This window comes from Dermacentor silvarum, chromosome 9, assembly GCF_013339745.2.
Source record: "Dermacentor silvarum isolate Dsil-2018 chromosome 9, BIME_Dsil_1.4, whole genome shotgun sequence".
In the NCBI taxonomy this organism is placed as follows: domain Eukaryota; kingdom Metazoa; phylum Arthropoda; class Arachnida; order Ixodida; family Ixodidae; genus Dermacentor; species Dermacentor silvarum.
Genome location: NC_051162.1, coordinates 51754729 through 51774197, shown reverse-complemented (window position 1 = coordinate 51774197; position 19469 = coordinate 51754729). Strand labels below are relative to the sequence as shown.

The following is a 19469-nucleotide window of genomic DNA, read 5'->3' as shown; positions in this document are numbered from 1 at the left end:
CTACATTTGGGTGGATGTCTCAGTTTCCCTTTAATTACTGCTTCTGCCACAGCTGCCTGGTTAGAGATGCGTGCCTCTCTTTTGGAGCGAGTGCCCATATTAGCGAGTGCAGGCTCTCATTACCATTTTGAGTTTTGCCACGCACACACCGCTCAAGAAGCTTCTTATCAGATAGCCGCTCGTAGATAGGCAGCAGAGCTTTAGGCACATGATCGGGAAGGTTATAACGATGTCTTGGTGCTGGCTTTTCTTCAGCTTTCGCAGCATTTTGCCGGCACCAAGAATTAAAACTACTGGGATAAAGTCTGTGATTGGACAGACTATCATTCGATGTTACATGGTGATACGTCACCATCACAGCCTTGTGCATTCCCTTAATGTCATCACTGTGCGACTTTTGCCCAGCTGTAGTACGAGCTGAGCTTGTGTACAAGGTTGCCTGTCAACATTATTTTTCCAAAACCTAGTGGTTTGGAGTACTCCTCTTTCTGAATATCTATATACCCGTAGACTTTAGCCTCCTTTAGGGCGAGGAAGGTCCTGCTGTCGCCATTTACCAAAACTATCGCATACAGTTGCCGATCGATTTTTCGAAGTCCGAAAATTCAGACTTGTTGAATATTCCAGACTTCATAAGTGCACCGTCATGGTGTATTGAGCTAATGTATTTTCGCGAACGATTTTTCGGACAAATTTAGGCTCCTAAGTTAGATTTTCCGGGCTAGATGGCTCGTTCCAATCCATGCTACCCATTCTTGGAAGCCGCCATGATGTATTTTCTGCTCGCTTGCCCAGGCTTAGCTTCCCCTGGCCTGCTGTATAGCCTCCAAGATTGGGAGATGCATGAGAGCACGCCCCATTTTCCCGTCTCGGAGGCCATACCCACTTCTTTAGCTGACAAAATGCTCTATAGTAGGATACAACTTAAAAAAGCAGCAGTTGGCAACAAAGGCACATGGACCACGCGGGGTTGTGTTACTCCGCCAGCCAATCAAAGAACCAAACGAAAACGTCGTCATGCGACGTTTTCAAAATGGTGTCATACTTGATAGGACTGTGGCTGTCGTACTTGTTCATTCCACTATAATAGTTGAGTGCAAACGTGTAAAATTACTTGTTTATCATTTTATTTTTGTAGTTACCCCCTTATTTAGTTAACAGGGAAAGTTTGAAGTACAAACTATTTGCAGCCTCGCCGAGGCTCAGTGGCTGGCGGTTATAAGGGTGTGGGCGGGGCTTCACTGCAGGCTTAAGTTGTATCCGACTATAGGGGACGGCACTTTTTTCTTTTATTCGGTCAGCACTGTCGTCAAAATCACTTCTTGCGAAATCCGTTTTCTATTACTGTTTTAAAGTTCGGTTGCTATTTTGCACGTAATGTGTGTACCTCGGAGACGTGTGCGGCTTCACGTTTGTGTGATCGGCGCCACCTCCTGTACCTTCGCGAGAGCCAAGTGGTGCGAAGCGTAGCCTCTGCGATCAGCTCCTGCAGCGCACGGTTACTGAACCGTTACAGAGTTAGCAAGATTCCACTTCTCTGCTGGGCTACGCGTGTAATGGGAATGAATAAATGAAGTCAACTTTATTCAAGGTCCTACCGAATGGGAAGGCCGGAGCGAATGACGTGCTGCTGGAGGTGATCGCGGAGGTCACATGCAAAGTAACGGGGCTCATTTCTTCGATCACAGCGGCGATCTGCGCTAGCGGAGATCGCCAGCGCGCGGACGCTTTGTTGACTGTATGCGGAGACAACGTCAGTCTTGTGCAAATCAGAGCAAATCTGATCACCTCCAAGCGTAGTACGAGGCAGGGCATTATTAAAGATTTTTTTATGCCACTCTAAGCCTAATAATTTTTTTTTTTTTTTTTAGGTGAACAGAGTTTCTTGGACTGTTGGATTTTTTGGACTATTTTTCGGTCCCCGCGAAGTCCGGAAAATCGGTCGGCGACTGTATCTGAGGTTGTGCTTCTCCCAAGAATTTCTGGATAGAAAAAGGCCAGCCTCAACCTCCATTTCGCCAGACTTGTTCCTATTTTTTTGGCGTGTGTGACTAGCCTTCCATTCTTCATAGTGGGGGTCATGAGCTTTCGTTCCGCATTCGCAACCAGCACAAAAGTTGCTGAATACAACGTAGTCTAAGACAAGCCCCCAAAAAAGTTCAATAACCACACTGACTCCGATGTGGGACAAATGCCCGCGGGTCATCCAAGAGTCGTTGTAGGACACTACAGTGTTCCCAGGATTGTCCAGGCTGAGCTCGCTGTACAATTTCCGTACAGATTCTGCGCCCTCCTTTTCTTGTTTCTCAGCTGCACGAGCTGTGGCGGGTGTCAACTTCGGTTTCTGGTAGGCTTGCCACGTTTTCGTGTGCAGTCCGCGGTGAGAAATATTCATGATGTTGAGGGCCCTTTGTCTGTTGCCAGTGGCTTGTATGGCGCGTGCAGCCAGAATGTTTATTGCTAACGGGTTCACTTTTGCATCACCGTTCATGCGCGGCAAGCTCCACACTGTAGCTATGTCACCACAGTTGGAGCAAACAAGTAACAGCTTCATGGCAAGGCTATATTCGCGCTTGTCATGGCAGAGTTTTGCGGTTCTGCCATATATCTTGCACCAGTAGCGCACCCAGGATCTCTGCCAGGGGGGGGTTGACAGTTTTCCAATACCATCTAAACAGCACTAATTTGGATTTCATCACGGGAAATTGTCAAAAAATGCGCTTTTTGCGAGTGTGCAGACGATTGCGCGTCTTACATCTTAGTTGCAGTACACAAATGCGTAAGGATTAGAAAAGGGGTTAAACAAAAGGGGGGGTTAAGTCGGCCTCAGGGGGGGGTTACAACCCCCGAATCCCCCCCCCGTCGGTGCGCCACTGTCTTGCACTGTAGATGGTGAAGAAGCGTGCTCACCAGTTCCAAACACACCACGGTGAAACTAGTCTCGTCAAGTGGGCAGCCACTGGAATCACTCGCGGCCAACAAGTCTGACTTGCGTTGCGTTGCTGCAGTCGATGCAAGCTTTCGAACTTTAGCATCGGCTCTCTTCTTACCTTCATTTATATCTGAAGGCACCCGGATAACTGTATCAAGGCGAACGCGGCCGACGTCATGGGGGTCAGGGGCACTTGTTGACTGTACCGTTAGGCCTAATCCTGTAGTGCGCAGCTTGGCGGCTCCGTCGCTCGATGCCTGCAGTCACTCATCTTCGATTTGCAGTTTGTCCTCGGTGCGCCTTGATGTTACAGCAACTCTTCTGACGTTCTGAATCAGTGACTTCCTTCCTTTCTTGCTGTGCTTGTGTCTGCACACCAACTTTCTCGTTGACATCGCAGCAAGTCGTTCTCGCGTCGGGGGACAGGACAAAATGGCGCCCGAGTACCGAAACGAGACACGCTGCAGACGATGCTCTCAGCCAATTGCGTAGCCAGCTTTCGTCACGTGCCCTAAGCAACCAATAGTGACAGGCATTTCATTATTTTTTCGGGCCATTTCTCTACCGGTACCGGTAACTGAAGAGAAGCACTGGCGCGCCAAAATTGAAGACTAAAAGCTGCTCTTTCACATGAGACCAACATGGCGGTGAGCGGGGCTGTAGCACGGAAGCTGTGTGTCGTTTAAATTGCACCGTTTTCGGTTTGGCATCTACAAAAATTTACCCACCTTTAATGCGAAAAATTCATATTGCAGTTGAAACAGATGCGTTTCAGGTATGAAAATTGGCAGATTCGTAGAATAATGAATGTAGATTCTGAAAATAGCATTTTGTAAAATGCAAATTTTTTGCGATTTTTTTGGTTCCAAAGACACGTCCCCCTTAAGCAGACGATGCGTGCACCTCGTGGCAAAGCGGTGGCGATGTGGAAATGTAGAACATTGGAAAACTGTACATGACTGCTGATCCCTCAGTTGCGCCTAGACACCCAGGCGCATCGCTCGCTCAACATGCGCAAGTTGACGGGTGTCTCTCTGGGCATGCTTTCTCGTTGCGCACGTGGTTTGAGCTGTTGCAAGAACGCCGACGCATTGTGTTGCTGTTGAGTGCTCGAACACATACTCGGAACACAAGTGATGGCCGTGCAGTACGCATTGCTGAGTAGAGAAAGGCCGAACACAAGTGTGCACTGTGGCACAGCAGGCAAGTGCGACACGAACCAGCCAACGCGCACAAAGCATGTAAACTGCAGTTGATGAAGCTGCACAAGCTACATTTCAACAGCACAGTCATTTACCCATGCAAGGTCTGCTTGGCAAATGCTTTTTTGGGATGACTATAAGTATTATAAGCCCCGATGGTGCACAAATACCAAAGGAAACTTGTATTCAGGCGTGAAATTTTCGAGTGATCGTTTCCGGTAGGGCATCATCTTCGACACATTTCGCGCGTTCTTGCACCAGACGAGTTTAACACTTTCGTGACCGCAGGAAAATCGGTAGTTTTCGGGTAGTCTGGCTATTATTTTTTTTCCTGCCACAGGAAATGATTCATGTTGAAGTGTATGGTATCAAATTTTAGAAGAAGAAATTATCTTTCCAACGGTATTAATTTCAAACAGCATATTTATTAAAAATACTACGAAAAAATTATCAAAACAAAAAAATTGCATCAAGGACGACAAAGATCGATAAAAACATCAATGCTGCTTTGCACAAAAAAAATATTTAAAAAAATCGAAATATACATTTTCAAGAAAAGGGATATATGAAATCAGCCTGAAAATATAAGCTCTGTATCTACAAAAGTTCTTGAGGCACACGTATACACACAGACTTCGGAGCGCGATTCCAAGGTGCACTCCCGGCCGTCTTCGTGGACAAAACTCGACTCTCTGCGCGACCGCCGGTAAATGATCCCGTCCGAACGACATTTACATCTTGCAGATAAGAACTGTGACCTTTAGAACACGCCGGAAATCCTTACGTCGATGCGCGGCAGCGATAACACGGTCCGAGAAGAAAGCAAAACTCAACGGCGGATACCCGTCGATGTTCCGGGGCGGTTTGCCGCACTTTCTTCGTCCGTAATGAAGTTTGACGAATCGAAGTCGTCTTCCGAGTCTGTGCTGCTACGATCATCCGCAAATTCAAGCCCAGATGCATCGAAAACCGTCGAAACTCGCCGTTTCCGTGGAGCGGACGCGCGCGTCATAGATGCCAAACGACGAGCGCTCGTCACCCCAACTATGCAGACGCTTTAAAGATCCCCGCGCGGTGGAAAAGAGAAACACAAAACCGAAACCGATAAATAGTCTCTCTTTTAACCCTCTTGATGGCGCTAGCTGTCCGGAGCGCTTGGAGAGGCGCGAAAATTCAACTTGTACCATCGACAACATACTGTCGACGGGAATAGGCGCAGTGACGAAAGTGTTAAGTAGACGAACGAGAGCCTTTCTGATGCAACGCTAGAAACGCTGTCAGCAGGAACCGCATGCTGCATTTGTCACGAAGGAGAACGCAACACGTTGTAGATGCAGCAGCAAACCATGCAGGAATGTCATGACACTAGAGCGCAATGGGCGAAACTTTATCACGGCCGGAGCCCTGCCTGCTTGGCCATGAGTTTACGCGCACCTAGCCCACGTCCATGCTAGAGGGTAGACCTCTCTTGCCCGGCCGTGCTGAGCCTCAGCTACTTATCATCCCTTACTACAGATGGTGGTAGTTGTCCTGATCGGTCGACGAGCCCGGCGTGTGCCGGGCAGCGGCCGGTAAAGTTGGTTACCTCATGCAGAAGATGCTAAGATCACTAAAATTTTACCCTGCGCTGTAAACATGACCTGTAGCAGCAGGGCGATCAGTTGCTGCCACAGCGCAAGCGCAGTGAGCGACAGCTTTGTTTTTTGTCAAAGGCGCTAACTGAACACGCTCGCATCCAAGGAGGTTGTATGCTCGCATCAGTGAACCCGAACTGTATATGGGTCAGCATGCTGCTTGTCAGCCAATGTAGCGCGCGATGTGCCTTGTTCCAGTGGCCCCGGCGTGTGATACGACATGTTCTATGCTTGCGCCAGCCGCACTATACTGTAGAGCATGGGTTCTCAAAGTGGGTTCCGCGGAACCTACGGGTTCCGCAGGCCCCTGCTCGGGGTTCCGCGAGCCACTGATAAATTTTCCCTGGTGTGCTCTCGACAAGTGTCTAAAACGGCGAACACGAGGTGCGCTTGATCCAAAGAACCTCCATTACCCATGTCCGAGTGTCAAAAAGCACATCACAGGCGCGTAACAGCAACGCGCGAACTGCGCAATAAATACGCAAGCAGCTTTTAGCCACCCAACCTCTGAGAACGGGCAGCGCGCCTAAGCTTTCGCACTTGAATCTCGGAGGCCGTAGCTTGCCGCCTTTCTCCTATTTGTAGATAGGGTAGGTGCCGATAGCATGCGCACTGACCTATACGTTGGAGGAAAAATTAAAAAAGAAAAATGCGGAGCACCGCAAATGCGCGCCGCAGAAGAGCAATAACGGCGTAGCGACCAACTGAAATGAAGCGGCGCAGTCCGCATCGCCGTGGCCCTCAGCGACAATCGTACGCGGCACGTGACTGACAGCAACGCCGAAGCGCTTCGTGCCTAATTGTGCCTTTAAAGCTTTTATTCTTGCGTTTATCGCCGCGCGTAACACCGTGTTGGCGGCTAGCCGCGTGCCTCCGTAAGTGCGTAGTCGCTATCTCTGATCGCGTCGATAACCACCGCAGTTTCGTCCGCAGCGGTTGCGGCAAATAGTAGTTTCGTTTTCACTCGATGCGCGCGTCGGCTGCGTGCCTTCACAACTGCGTCGTCGCCTCCCATGGCAGCGTCGATAGCGACCGCAGTTTCGTCCGCACTTCTTGCAGCGAATTGTAGTTTCGCTTTGACTTGGTGCGTGCGTCAGCCGCCTGCCTTAACAGTAAAGTCGCCGTCCATGATCGAGTCGATAGCGGCCGCGGTTTCGTCCGCAGCGGTTGCGGCAAGCAGTAGTTTCGCTTTTACTCAGTGCAAAGCTGTCGAAGATATAAGCACCGGCTACATCGCGATGGACGGACAATTTGTTGGCGAGCAGCTGAGTGGCGAAAAAATAATCGGGATGTGCGCCCGTTGGTGCAAAGCGCGTCTCAGATGAAAACGCGCGCCGCGAAGGATGTCGCGAGGCCTTCGCCGCTGCTAACGCTAATCAGTCATGCAATGAAGAGAATTTCAGCTTCCGCACTGGTCTTGTGCTAAATAGAAACAAGATTTGACAATTCATTGAGTAAATAAAAGCGTGTTGACGTAGTGAAGCATTTGTTTATTGTTTTCTTGATACCCTCGATAATACGACATTCGGTTAATTCGGCGGGGGGGGGGGGGGGGGGGGTTCCTTGGCACTTTATGGAGCTTAGCAGGGTTCCCTGGGATGAATGTAGTTGAGAACCCCTGCTGTAGAGCATCCAATTTTCGACGACGTAGTGTAAAGCTGTGCCACGTGTGGATCGCGTACGCGTTACGTTTTTTTTTTTTTTAAGTTTAGCTTGGCCACTCCAATGCGCTTTTGTATGAGCGGATGCATAACGCATCGAGGCTGTGCTTGTTGAACGCAGACAACCATATAGAGAAAACCGGCTTGACACGGGAGTCGCATTAAAAGAACATCGTGGGCGCGCAACGGTGTTGGCACAGTGCACAAAAGAGCTTGCAAAGTATACTAACTCGATGGCTAGCACACATGTGGGACTTGTCTGCTGATACAGGGGAACGGTATACAAGCAAGGGAAGCAGACGAGCCGGGCACTGGTTCTCTACAGTCTCTATAGTACATCACTTCCGGCGACTGGTAATGGCAGGGTTTTTTTTTTTTTTCAGTTTTGGTGTGAAAAACATTAATTTTACCGAGCGTTTTGTGAATTACCCACTCTCATTTCAGGCATAAATTTTCCAGCGACGCTGTTGTACGTCTAAATTATCTGAAAGGGGGCTTTTTACGCGGTGCAGAATTTTAGTGCAGTTGGCCTTTAAGTCAGCTTTGCCGCAATGGCAGCCATGTTACACAGGGAAGCATAAGCAAAATATTGCAGTCAAAATAGTTGAAAGGGGCTGCTGTCGCGAAACATTGTTCATGTCCCTTAATTATACATGCACGCACACCGTCCTCAGTCACAGCGCAAATGCTGAGATGGCTAGTAACTGTACTGGCAGCCATTCACAGCTGCTTCTGACATAGCTGTGCCAATTGGTGGCCTTCCTCGCAGTTAGGTTTTCCTGGCTGTTAAATTTTTTCCCGCGGTCTCTTGAAAAACGTATCAAGGGGGTTCAACTGTATTGTATTCAAAGCAGAGTGCATTGCTGGGCCTATTGGTACATCAAGCTTCTGAAAATAAGGAGCTAGAAACCAAAAGGATAGAGGTGAAGAATGTGATAGAACGTGAAACTAACATGTCAAATCGACTCAGTATTTATGACTGAGTACCTTTCAGAACGTTCTGGAATGAGAACAAATAGATTTCTAATCTTGGCTGCAGAGCTGGGAGACTGAAGGTGTGATTAGCTGCCTGGATTGACAAAACTAAATTAGCCTGGTGTTGAGCCTCTCCAGTACGGAGTAGATAAAATTCTGGAGAAATGGTGGAATGCTAATCACCATTAAGTCTGACTGATCTGTCAATTTAATTTTACAGAGAGTTTGTGAAGCGGACCCTACAAACCCCCAAGTTCTGGAATATGTACAGCTTATTGAACAAAATGGTATGTGCACATTTACATTTTCTTTATTGCTAGAGCTAACTGTATGCTTGAGGGACATCCATAGATGAAAGACTGCTTGAAGCTATCTGTGCAGTCAGTTGGCTTCAAGCAGTCAAGATGGCTTCAAGCAAAGGCGACGAACAGATGTTGTGAGAATGATATCGATGTGTGCATGAGTAGTTTTGGAATAACACTCCATGTGAGTGCAGCTAATGGCAGGTGTGTACCTGTTTTTAGATGTTGCAGAGGGCTTATTTATCTATTTATTCATTTAGTACAAATGCTTCTAGGGCCTGCAGGCACTATAAAAATGAACGGATAGTAACATGAACGTGCAGTGAACATTTGAAAAAAAAGTTGCGGCAGAACCCATCTCACAATGACTGTAGACAGTAATGGATTAGCATTGACTCAGTATAGCGACATAACGTATTGCCACCGTCGAAACGAGTTTTGTATGAGGCATTTACAGTAAGACATCGTTAACTTGACCCTTGTTAATTAGTAAAATCGGATAATTCGGACTCGTCTTTTGGGCCCGGCAGGCACATGCATTATTTAATGCAATGAAACTCTCATTCATTCGGACTTATTTGGTCGCACATCGGTTAATTCGGATAACTCTTAGAGTTCGGAGAGTGCCACACGCAAAGGAGCAAAAATGGCGTTAGCGTCCACCAAAACGAAGTGGCAGAGTTCACATCGTCATAGTCATCAGTGGAAATTATTTGTGAATGACAGCAACACCAGAACGCTTCATGCCTGTGTGTGCCTGTAAAGCCTTTATTCTTTTGCGTTTACCGCCATGCTTAGCACCGCATTGGTCACGTGCCTTCATGAATGCGTAGTTGCCATCCATGATTGCGTTGATAGTGGCCGCAGTTTTGTGTGCAGTTGCAGTAAATGGTAGTTTTGTTATGACTTGGTGCGTACGTTGGCCACACGCCTTCAGAACCGCAAGGTTGCCATTCATGATCGCGCCAGCAGCGGCTGCGGTTTCGCCCGCAATGGTTGTGGCAAACAGTAGTTTCGTTTTAGCAAGCTGTCGAGGATGAGGAGCACTGGATGCATCGCGATGGACGGTGACCAGCTCACTGGCGAAAAAATGATCAAGGTGTGCGCTCTGCATCGAAAAGGCGTCTCAGATGAACACGCGAACCGCGGCCATGCTGTGAAGGAAGTCGTGAAACTTTCGCCTCTGCGAGCACTAATCAGCCAGGAGATGATGAGAATTGCAGCTTCTGCACTAATTTTGTACAAAACAAACAGGATTGGTTCATCCTGTTTGATGCAGGATGAAGAATTACTGGATTTTTTCACACATAATTTTGAACGGACCACTGCATCAGTTCAAATAAACCCGAAGTTCAATTTACAATCGAATCTCGATAATTCAAACTCGAAGGGGCGCGAAAATTTGTTTGAATTAAAAGAAGTTCGAATTAAAAGAAGCACTTGTTCTCGAGGTATTCGTGCACCATAGCACGATGCACGAACGGTGCAAGTCGTGAAATATCGCGGCACGGAAGCACACTGCCAGCGAGGACCACAAAACTGCCCACACCGGCCAACGCTCGCTTCCTGATAACGGCAGCAAACGAAACTTCAGGGAGCGGGCTGAGCTGTCGCCGGGCCGGCGGCGCGGAGGTGGCCGCACGGTGCGTGGCGATCGTCGAAGGGGAGAGAGTTACGAGGGAGGGCGAGGGCAGCGCAGTTGCGAGGATGACGAAGGGTTTGCGCAACCACTGATCATAATCATGTTGGTGTGCTCCCTTCTGTTGCGGTGTCGCCGACTTCAAAAGACAAGGAACATGAGGTAATGAGTGTTGCCTTTGCGTCCTTGCACTCAGTGTCCGTCTTGTCGTACAGAATCGCATATGGCGTACTGTCTCCAGAAACCTTTCCATCAGGACAACTCGGTTTAGACTCGTCATTCTAAAGAAACAATCGCAAACCAAGCAAACCAAAACAAGCGCGAGCGAGAGCTGATGCAAGCAGACGATAGGGTGCGAAACAAGCGGTCCGGCTGAATCAGGCGCAGTACGAATGGAGTGGTCGGGTGGATCCTGCGTGACACCAGTTTTCCTTCACGGACATCACCGAAGGGGCCGCTCTTGTTGGTCTCCTCTGCTCACTTGCCAGCGTGGCGATCCGAGAACAATCGGCCCAGGACCGATTCCTCCCGCGGCGCGCGTTTTTCCATTAGTGTGGCTGGGGCATTAAGGCACGTACATACTAGCGGCAAAAACGCGCAGCACGAATGCCTTGCAAAGGTCACACTGACCCGCGTTTTGCGGGACACAGCAGTTACATGACACCACCTGACGTCCCGTTTTGCCTCGTTTCCTTCCGGTACTTCTCGTGAAAGCGCGCAGCTCCTTATCCTTAAAATCAACGTTGGATTTATCCTACATGCCCGCATTTGTGCGAACAGTTTCAAAAAAGTGGTCGCAGTTTCACCTGAAAGGCGAAGCATCAATTGCGATAGCAAACTTGTAGAGAGCTATACGGAGTAATGATATTAGCTTTATCAGCTGTATAAACTTGGACATGCAGCAGCATCGGCAACACGCAGAACTGTTGTCGACGCCATCGGCGTTTTGCCCGCGTTTGCTCAAAATGCGTGCGGCGTTGGTGACTGTTGCCGGAGCCTGTGATATAAATAGGCACTTGGTGCCGCAGCTAAACGTCGCCTCCCTTCCCTCCCCCTCCCCCACGGCTTCTCGCGCGTCGGAAGAAGGTGCGTTTGCTCTACATATATGGTGATTGTAAAGGAGAAAAGAGACGCCTACTTCTGCAGCCCTTAAGCGAGCACGGCGCGGAACGCGCGTTGTTCTCCGCCGTGCGTTCACTCCCCGTGAAAGACGCGCCCCTCGCGCCCTTTCACTCGCACATACAGCGTTCGGCGCGCGGCGACGATTTCTTCTCCAAATGACGTCATACGGAACCTCACGGCGACGGCGACGCCGACGGCAGAAATCCGCTTTTGAGTGTCCATATAATTGCTATCGCAATAAAATGCTTCCATTGTGATGCGACTTCTTCCTCGACGTCTCGACAGCCGTATGGGAAGGCTAAATGAAAACGGCTTCGTTGACTGGATGTGGCCTCTGAGATTTGACAGCTTGCGCATCACTGTTCGATCTTGGAGCCCATACATTATGATTCTTTGCTTGTGCGACAGGTGGCGCCACAACTGCGCTGCTCACTTCTGATTGGTGCTCGTTTGGCGGCTGCCGCAAAAAATCAGTCTCGCACCCATTCGAGTATTCGCTGCGCGTTGCTGCCACCAGACAGCCACCAGAGGACGGGGACACCATTTTGCTTATGAAAGATGTGTGAAACACACAATGACGTTGGATCTGTTGGGACCTGGAAGATTGAATATGAAAGGCTAAGAGTAATATAACACTGACTTGTGACTAGTACAGTAAAAACCTTGTTAATTCGGATTTTACGGGACAAAAAAATGTCCGAATTAACCGAATGTCGAATTATCGAAGGTATCCACAAAACAATAAGCAAGGGCTTACTATGTCAACACGCTTTTATTTAGTGAATGAATGAGCAAATAATGTTGCTGTTTTGCACAAAAGCAGAGCGGAAGCTGAAATTCTTGTCATCTCATGACTCATTGGCTCTCGCAACGGCGATCAAGGCCTCGCGACTTCCTTCGCAGCACGGTCACGGCGTGCGCCTTCATTTGGGACGTGCTTTTCACTACCTCACGCATATCCCAATTATGTTGTCGTTGTCGTCAGTGAACTGATCGCCAACAGATCGTCCGTCCATCGCGATGCAGTTGGTGCTCTTCAAGCTGTGCGCCGAGTCAAAACGAAACAACTGTTTGCCGCAACCGCTGCGGAGAAAACCGTGGCCGCTATCGACACGATTATAAACGGCGACTTTGTGGTGCTAAAGGCACGGCCGGTGCACCTATCGAGTCAGAATGAAACTACCATTCGCGGCAACAAAGGTGGACGAAACCGTGGTTGCTATCGATGCAATCATGGCGACTACGCAGTTTTTTAGGCACGCAGCCGATGTGCGTACCGAGTCAAAATGAAACTGCTGTTTGCAGCAACCACTTGGGAAGAAACCGCGGCCCCTGTCGATGCAATCATGGATGGCGTCTATGCAATTACAGTGGAATTCCCCTACAACGAATGCCGCTACAACGAAATTTCCACCACAACGAAAATTTTTCGATTCCCCGTCAGCTGCCCATAGAAAGTAATACAAAAAAAGTCTCTCCATAACGCAGGTGTCTTATTCGGTATTTCCGCTTCAACAAACTTTTCGAGAACGAAACTGGGACTGAATTGAAATTAGAACTGCCGAGTAGTTAAATTAGAAGGCTCTTCCAAAGCTGTGACAATCGTATGTTCACTCGAACAAGGTTTTCGCGAACGAAATTAAGTTCAAAGTACCGATTTATGCCACTGCAATTCATAGCCATGCGTGGTCACGAGACCGCACGGGATTACCACAATCGCTGCCATTTTCTATGGTGTGTGTCCGGTCGAAATGGCTACGCCAACGAAGAAGCGTAAATTTCTCGCTCGAGAAGGTACATATGATCGCCGAGGCAGAAAGCGGAAGGAAAAATTTCGCAGTTTTGCCCGAAAGGCGAACCATCGATTGCGATAGCAGATTAGTAGACAGCTATACGAACTAGGGATCGTAGTTGTATCGGTCGTATGAACTTTTAAGGGGGGACGTGGCTTTGAAAATCAACTTCCCGATTTCTTCATGGATTTTGATGAAAATTGGCACAAATGTTTAGAATGTCTCCCTAATACTTCCATAAAAGTTTCAGAGTGATACCTTGAGAACATTTTATTGAGCAGAATTTTTCTCTCTTGAACTTTCTGGAGGGCCTGGGGAGCTTAAAAAACATGATGGAAGGCTCGTTGAGTATTGAATGCATAGCTCAATGCGTGCTGGAGGTCGTGACAGTCTTACTTTTTTTTTTTCGCAACACAAATTTTTTAGATAGTCATTTTTGAAGTTACCTTCGCACCAAGCACACTTTCGGAGTGAACGAATAGCCACACCATAAATTTATAAAAAGTCAAGATAAAAATGCGAGACTGTCTCGACCTGCACTGTAGTCCAAGGAACGTGACAAAACAAACAGAATCAAAATAGGCCAAACGGTAACGAAGAAATCAGCTCCAGAAACTGAGCAGAAAGGCGAAAAAACAGTTTTGAGAAAACGGCTCTCAAAGTTTCCCCTTCTCTTCAGGTCTCTAAAACGCACCAAATTTGTAATCTTTGATGTGTTTTGTGATGTGGGGCTTCTTGGACATGTGGCCTCTGGTCTGCTGTGCCTTTGTTCTGTGTTTTTCATGTTTGTATGGCATTCTTTACTGCTGCTCTACAAAGAGCATGGTGCCTGGGTTTCAAACCAAGTGAGGTGCAGAACTATGTGGGCATAAATATACAGTAGTTCTAGTGTTGTACCTGCAGACTGCCTCATTGATAGCAGTCTCTAGTACAGTCAGTGAGGCATTGTTTTCTTTTGGTAGAATCGACCATGTTACTGAATTTTTCGATCATCTTCCATTGACAATGGCTATGGATGTTAGGAGAGCCACTGATAGATAGGCAGCAATGCAGCTGCTAGGTGCTTTCCAGCCTGTACTTTTGTATGATGCCTCACTTCTGCAGCCAGGTGTCTGTGCCAGCCCAAGTGGCCTAGTGAACAGAGCTCATGATGAGGTTCTTTTTATGAAGGGGTGGTATGATAGGTATTGGTACGAGATATCGTGGCAATACGATAATAGAGTCGGCGCGCAATGTGCTAAGTCGCGGGTCTGAGGTGCCGATGTGCGAAATGCCTGGTCGCGGGTCCAAAGAATAGACGCTCGGTGAGCTCAATCGCGCAGTCCGAGATGCCGACGCGCGAAATGTCTGGCTGCGGGCTCGAGGAGTCGACGCTCGAGGTGCGATGTGCCGACGCGCGAAATGCCTGGCCGCGGGCTCGGGGAGTCGACGCTCGCGATGCCGACGCGCGAAATGCCTAGCCGCGGGTCCGAGGTGTCGACTCTCGATGAGCGATGTGCCGACGCGCGAAATGCGTAGCTGCGGGCTCGAGGAGTCGACGCTCGATGTGCTTAGTTGCGCAGTCGGAGGCGCCGATGCACGAAATGCTTAGGCAAGGATCCGAGAAGTCCGCGCGCGATGTGCTTGATCGCCGAGTCGGAGGCGCCTACGCGCGAAAGGCTTAGCCTCGTGTCCGAGGATTCCGTGCCCGAAGCTTGGTCGCGAAGTCCGCGTCGCCGATGCTCGGAATGCCTAGCCGCGGGTCTGAGACGTCCACAAAAAGCGAGATCGGCCACGCTACTGCGATGTCCGCATAGCGCCCGCTTTAACACTCGTCGAGATTACGGAAACTGTCCGGAGCTCGCGAGGAGACCGCAACAAGCGGAGCAGACGACGCCATCACGGAGCGAGCACCGGACCAATGGCGAACCGCGCTGGAGTCACGTGGCGGGCGCGGCCAATCGGTGGCTTCGGCAAGACCTTCAATCATTGGCTTTTTGTGCGCTCGTTTCTGTATGGAGGAGATAGCTGAAGCGACAAATTTGAAGACGGAGAAATGCGCTTTCCAACGAGACCAAGATGGCGGCGCTCGGCTGCGCCGTTCCGGAGATATCGTGGCTGGAAAAACGACGTTCTTTCGCGATTTCCGCAAATTGTTTCGGCACCTTGGCTGATACAACAGTTTTTTTAGAGCACTTCTACTTGGTTTTCAGTGATGATATTTCGGAATCAGATAGAATAAGAGTTATAGAAACTGAAAACTTGATTTTCAAAAAATCGATTTTTTTAGCCATTTTTCGCGATGGGAAAGCCGCGTCCCCCCTTAAACATTCGCTTACTAACTAAATTACCACGCGCACACAGGTAAACATGAACACAGTTCGCCCGATGACCACGGAAACTCAGTGTCAGCATATGCTGGAATGAGAAGGTGCGTCAATAGCAGCGAGCGAATTGACCTCCGTGCCGCCTTTTGCTTCAGCGTGAACTAAACGTCGAAAGCACAGTGCACACGACCCTACCGGCACTAGTTACACTTTGCCCACATGGCAGATCACTTTGAAGATGAGGCCAGAGCGGCTGCGTGCTTTGTGTGCGGCACAGATTGCTTTCAAGATACGGCGGCCGCGCTGCATCTGCTGTTGTCAACATGATGCCAACGTCTCATCTTCTGAGGAAAATGACAACCTGCTAGACACACTGACTCCGGCGACTGCTTTGAAAGTAATGGATCCTTTTGACCTCCTCTTAAAAGTTATCAGAGCCCACGATAACGACATTGCGATGGCTCTTTTACCGTACTGTGAGACTCGTGTAATGCCTTTGCTAGCCGTGAAGTGCATGAAATCCAGACTGACCGACTTCTGGAAATAAAACTTCCAGTAAGCGCAAGCTTGCCTAGTTTGCCGACTTTTTCATAAATATGCAATGAAATTGTGATAATTCAAACCGCTTCGTTGCGACGGTGCATGTGCCACAAAATAAGTGTTTCGCGATCGGCTGGGCACGCGCGTTGAGTTAGGCATTGGCCGCAATGTACGAAAAATGCTGTAACAGGAGCATGAAATGCAATCTCTCGTGAAGTTGACACTTTATTGACCGGACCGCCTTCGGTACGTCTTAACCTTTGCCCCCATGCTATCACAAAGATTTCCCAGATGATGGTTTCGGTTTCGTTCGCGGCTTTGCCGTTTGGCGTACGTATATACATATTAATTTCGCGTCAACGAAGTTCTGCCACAACGAAATTTTTCGTGTGTCCCGTGAATTTCGTTGTAGCGGGACTCGGCTGTATGAAGGCCCGCGGCCAATGCGGTGTTATGTGCGGTGGTAAGCGCAAGAATAAAGGCGTTAAAGGCACAAAAAGTACGAAGCGTTTCGGCATAAGATTTCTGATGATGACTATGGCGATGCGGACTCCGCCGCTTTGTTTCAGTTGGACGCTAGTGTCGTTGCTCATTTGCGTTGCACATTTGCGGCACTCCTCGCTCGCCGAGCTCCGAAAGTTGTCCGAATGAACTGATGTGCTGCCAAGAACGTCTGAATTAGCGAGAGTTTGACTGTATTGAATAATGCATACGCTGGTCAGCGCCAGAGGGCAAGGCCGAATTATCCGATTTCCCAAATTAACGAGGGTCAAATTAATGAGCTGTACTGTACATCTCTACATCTATTTTCAGACTACATGCTGTAGTAAATAAAGGATGACTTTCTGTTTTTCATGTCCAAGAATGTTGAATGAGAGTACAGTTCTACATAGTTAGTGCGAGATGTCCACTTCTGCATCCTTTCCTTCACAGGCAGAAAAAGTTTGTCCGCTAGTATACCTGATAGACTGGTTTTCATTATTAGGTCGCTTTCATGATCACTTTTTCATTACGTGCAGAGCAAGGAGAGGAGAGCGTGATCGAGTGCTTGCGTCTCTTGGCCGACTTTGTGGACTGCCCCGACAATAAGGACAGCATGGATGCCTGGAGGAGGCTGTGCCACATTACGGTACTCACGGGACACAGGTACGACAAGGTTGTCGTTAACCGGCCCTTGCACGAATCTTTTCGTGGGAGGGACGTGCTAGCATAACGTGGAGAGCTTTGGTGGGAGAACATCAGCGTGGTGCCGTTTCTGTTTCTGCTCTCATCTTTTGGTCCAGTACAGTCGCCTACTGGTTCTTCTGTGATAGCAATTATACAGGCAGTCGACGAAATGCGTGGACGTCGTCGGGCTGTCACGGTATCGACGCACCTGCGTGACCCACGCGTAAAGGGTTGGAGGTCTCCAGAGGCGTTTTCACTGACAGCTCATGTGAAAGCTGATTGTTCATGGCACGTCACGTAGCGGCAGCTCCATTTGCATGACTGGCGACCTGAGAGCATCTGGGCCGTGTCGCGAGGAGCGCTCGAGCTGGCGTGCAGGCACAAGCCCACAAAATAAAAAATAAGTGATTTATTCTCAGAACCGAACAGACGTTTGGGTGAAGAAAGGAATGTTTGGGTGGAGAAAGCCAATTAGAGAAGCTAGAGTGGTGAAAATTGATCCAAAGGCTTCCCTGCGTGGCGCGTCTCAAGCCCTCTGGATTGCTATAGGATGTTAAAGGCACGCTAAAGAGATAAATGGTTTGAGCTGTACTAGTAAATTTTATTGCGATAGCAATTATATGGACACTCAAAGAGGATTTCTGCCGTTGGCGTCGCCGTCACCGTGAGGTTCCTATGACGTCAACGGCGATGAAATCGTTGCCTTGCGCTGGATGCTGTATGTGCGAGTGAAAGGGCGCGAGGCACGTGCGCTTTCACGGGGAGCAAACGCACGGCGGAGAGCTAACGCGTGTTTTGCGCCGTGCTCCCTGAAGGGCTGCAGAATTGAGCGTCTCTTTCCTCCTTTACAATCACCATATATGGAGAGCAAACGTGACTTCTTTCGTCGCGCAAAAGACTGGGGGGGACGGGAGGGAGGGAGGGGAGGCGACATTTAGTTGCGGCACCAAATGCGTATTTATATAAAAACGTTGTGAGGCAAGAAGGTGGTAAAGACTTCTGACGCTGCTCGACGAGTTTCCCGTTCTGATCTCGTCGAAAACCTCCGAGCCGCCCCCAGAGGCCCTGGCAACAGTCACCAACACCGCATGTTCGGTGTGAATGCGGGCAAAACGGCGACGGCGGCGACAACAGTTCTGCGCGTTGCTGGTGCTGCTGCATGTCCAAATTTATACAGCTGACATTTAGAGAGCTGTACGGAGTACAGCTCTCTACTAAGTTGCTATCGCAATTGATGCTGCGCGTTTCGGGTGAAACTGTGACATTTTTTCTTCTAAAATACCACAAGAATGCATTTTCATCGTTAGAAGAGGCTTGTGGCTAGAAAAGGCACTGAAATGAAAGACAGGGTGGTGACACTGCCTTGAAGTTGCCACAGCAGCTCGCCATTATGTCATGGATGTCGATGGCGTTTTCTTTGGCCTAGGTTGTTAGGTTTCTATCGCTAAAGATTTAATGCATTTTATTCTAGTAAAATCTGAACATTGAATTTCGAAAGTTTCATGAACTTTTACTGAACCACAACAGGTCAAATGTGAAAAACTAAGTATGAAATTTGTGACGTCACAGTGATGTACTGGCCCTGGTGATCTGGCACAAAATGCGATAAATTAAAGTGTGACCTTCATTTCCATTTTTAATAATGACCTATTTCCACCAAATAATGAACATAGAGATTTGAAAGAATATTTATGACTCTAAATTGATGTATGTGTTTCTCTTTTTCTCTTTGGTGCCCCTCTAAACACTACGAACTGATCTGTGTGATGTCCGTGCAGTGAAGATGCAGCTGTCAGGGACTGTGGCAGTCGTCTGTGGCAAGAGCGTGGCGACTACTGGCTGCTGTACCACTTTTCTCCACACCTGGATGGCAGTCCTGAGACGTGGATCCTGAAAGTAGTCTTCTTGCTGGCCCTGGGACAGACTGTGGGCAAGGCAGGTAAGCGGGCAAACTTTCCTGTCGCCTACTGGTAGGTTGCCATGGACGTTTCACAGATTTTGGCAAAGGTACAATTTTCGTTTGACTCACCGCTTTTTAACGGCTCACATACAGCATTTCTGCAGCTACAGTTGAATCTCAGTGGCATGATCACATTTGTACAAATTTTGATAAATTTCCTGCCGAAGTACATTAAATACAGTGCTTCCTGTTTCGTGGTGACTACAATGATGTACAGTAAAACTCGTTACCCCTTT

At 48.6% G+C, this 19469-nt stretch overlaps 1 protein-coding gene across 1 annotated transcript in view; it reads left to right on the top strand.

Moving 5' to 3' along the window:
* The window catches only part of LOC119463589 (uncharacterized), a 76447-nt gene extending 57200 nt beyond the window's left edge, over positions 1 to 19247 (top strand). Inside the window, exons 9-11 of the mRNA XM_037724418.2 lie at positions 8625 to 8691; positions 17126 to 17252; positions 19052 to 19247. Coding sequence (XP_037580346.1) covers positions 8625 to 8691; positions 17126 to 17252; positions 19052 to 19247 — 390 coding nt within the window. The remainder of the gene's footprint in view (positions 1 to 8624; positions 8692 to 17125; positions 17253 to 19051) is intronic.
* The last annotated feature ends 222 nt before the right edge of the window (positions 19248 to 19469 follow it).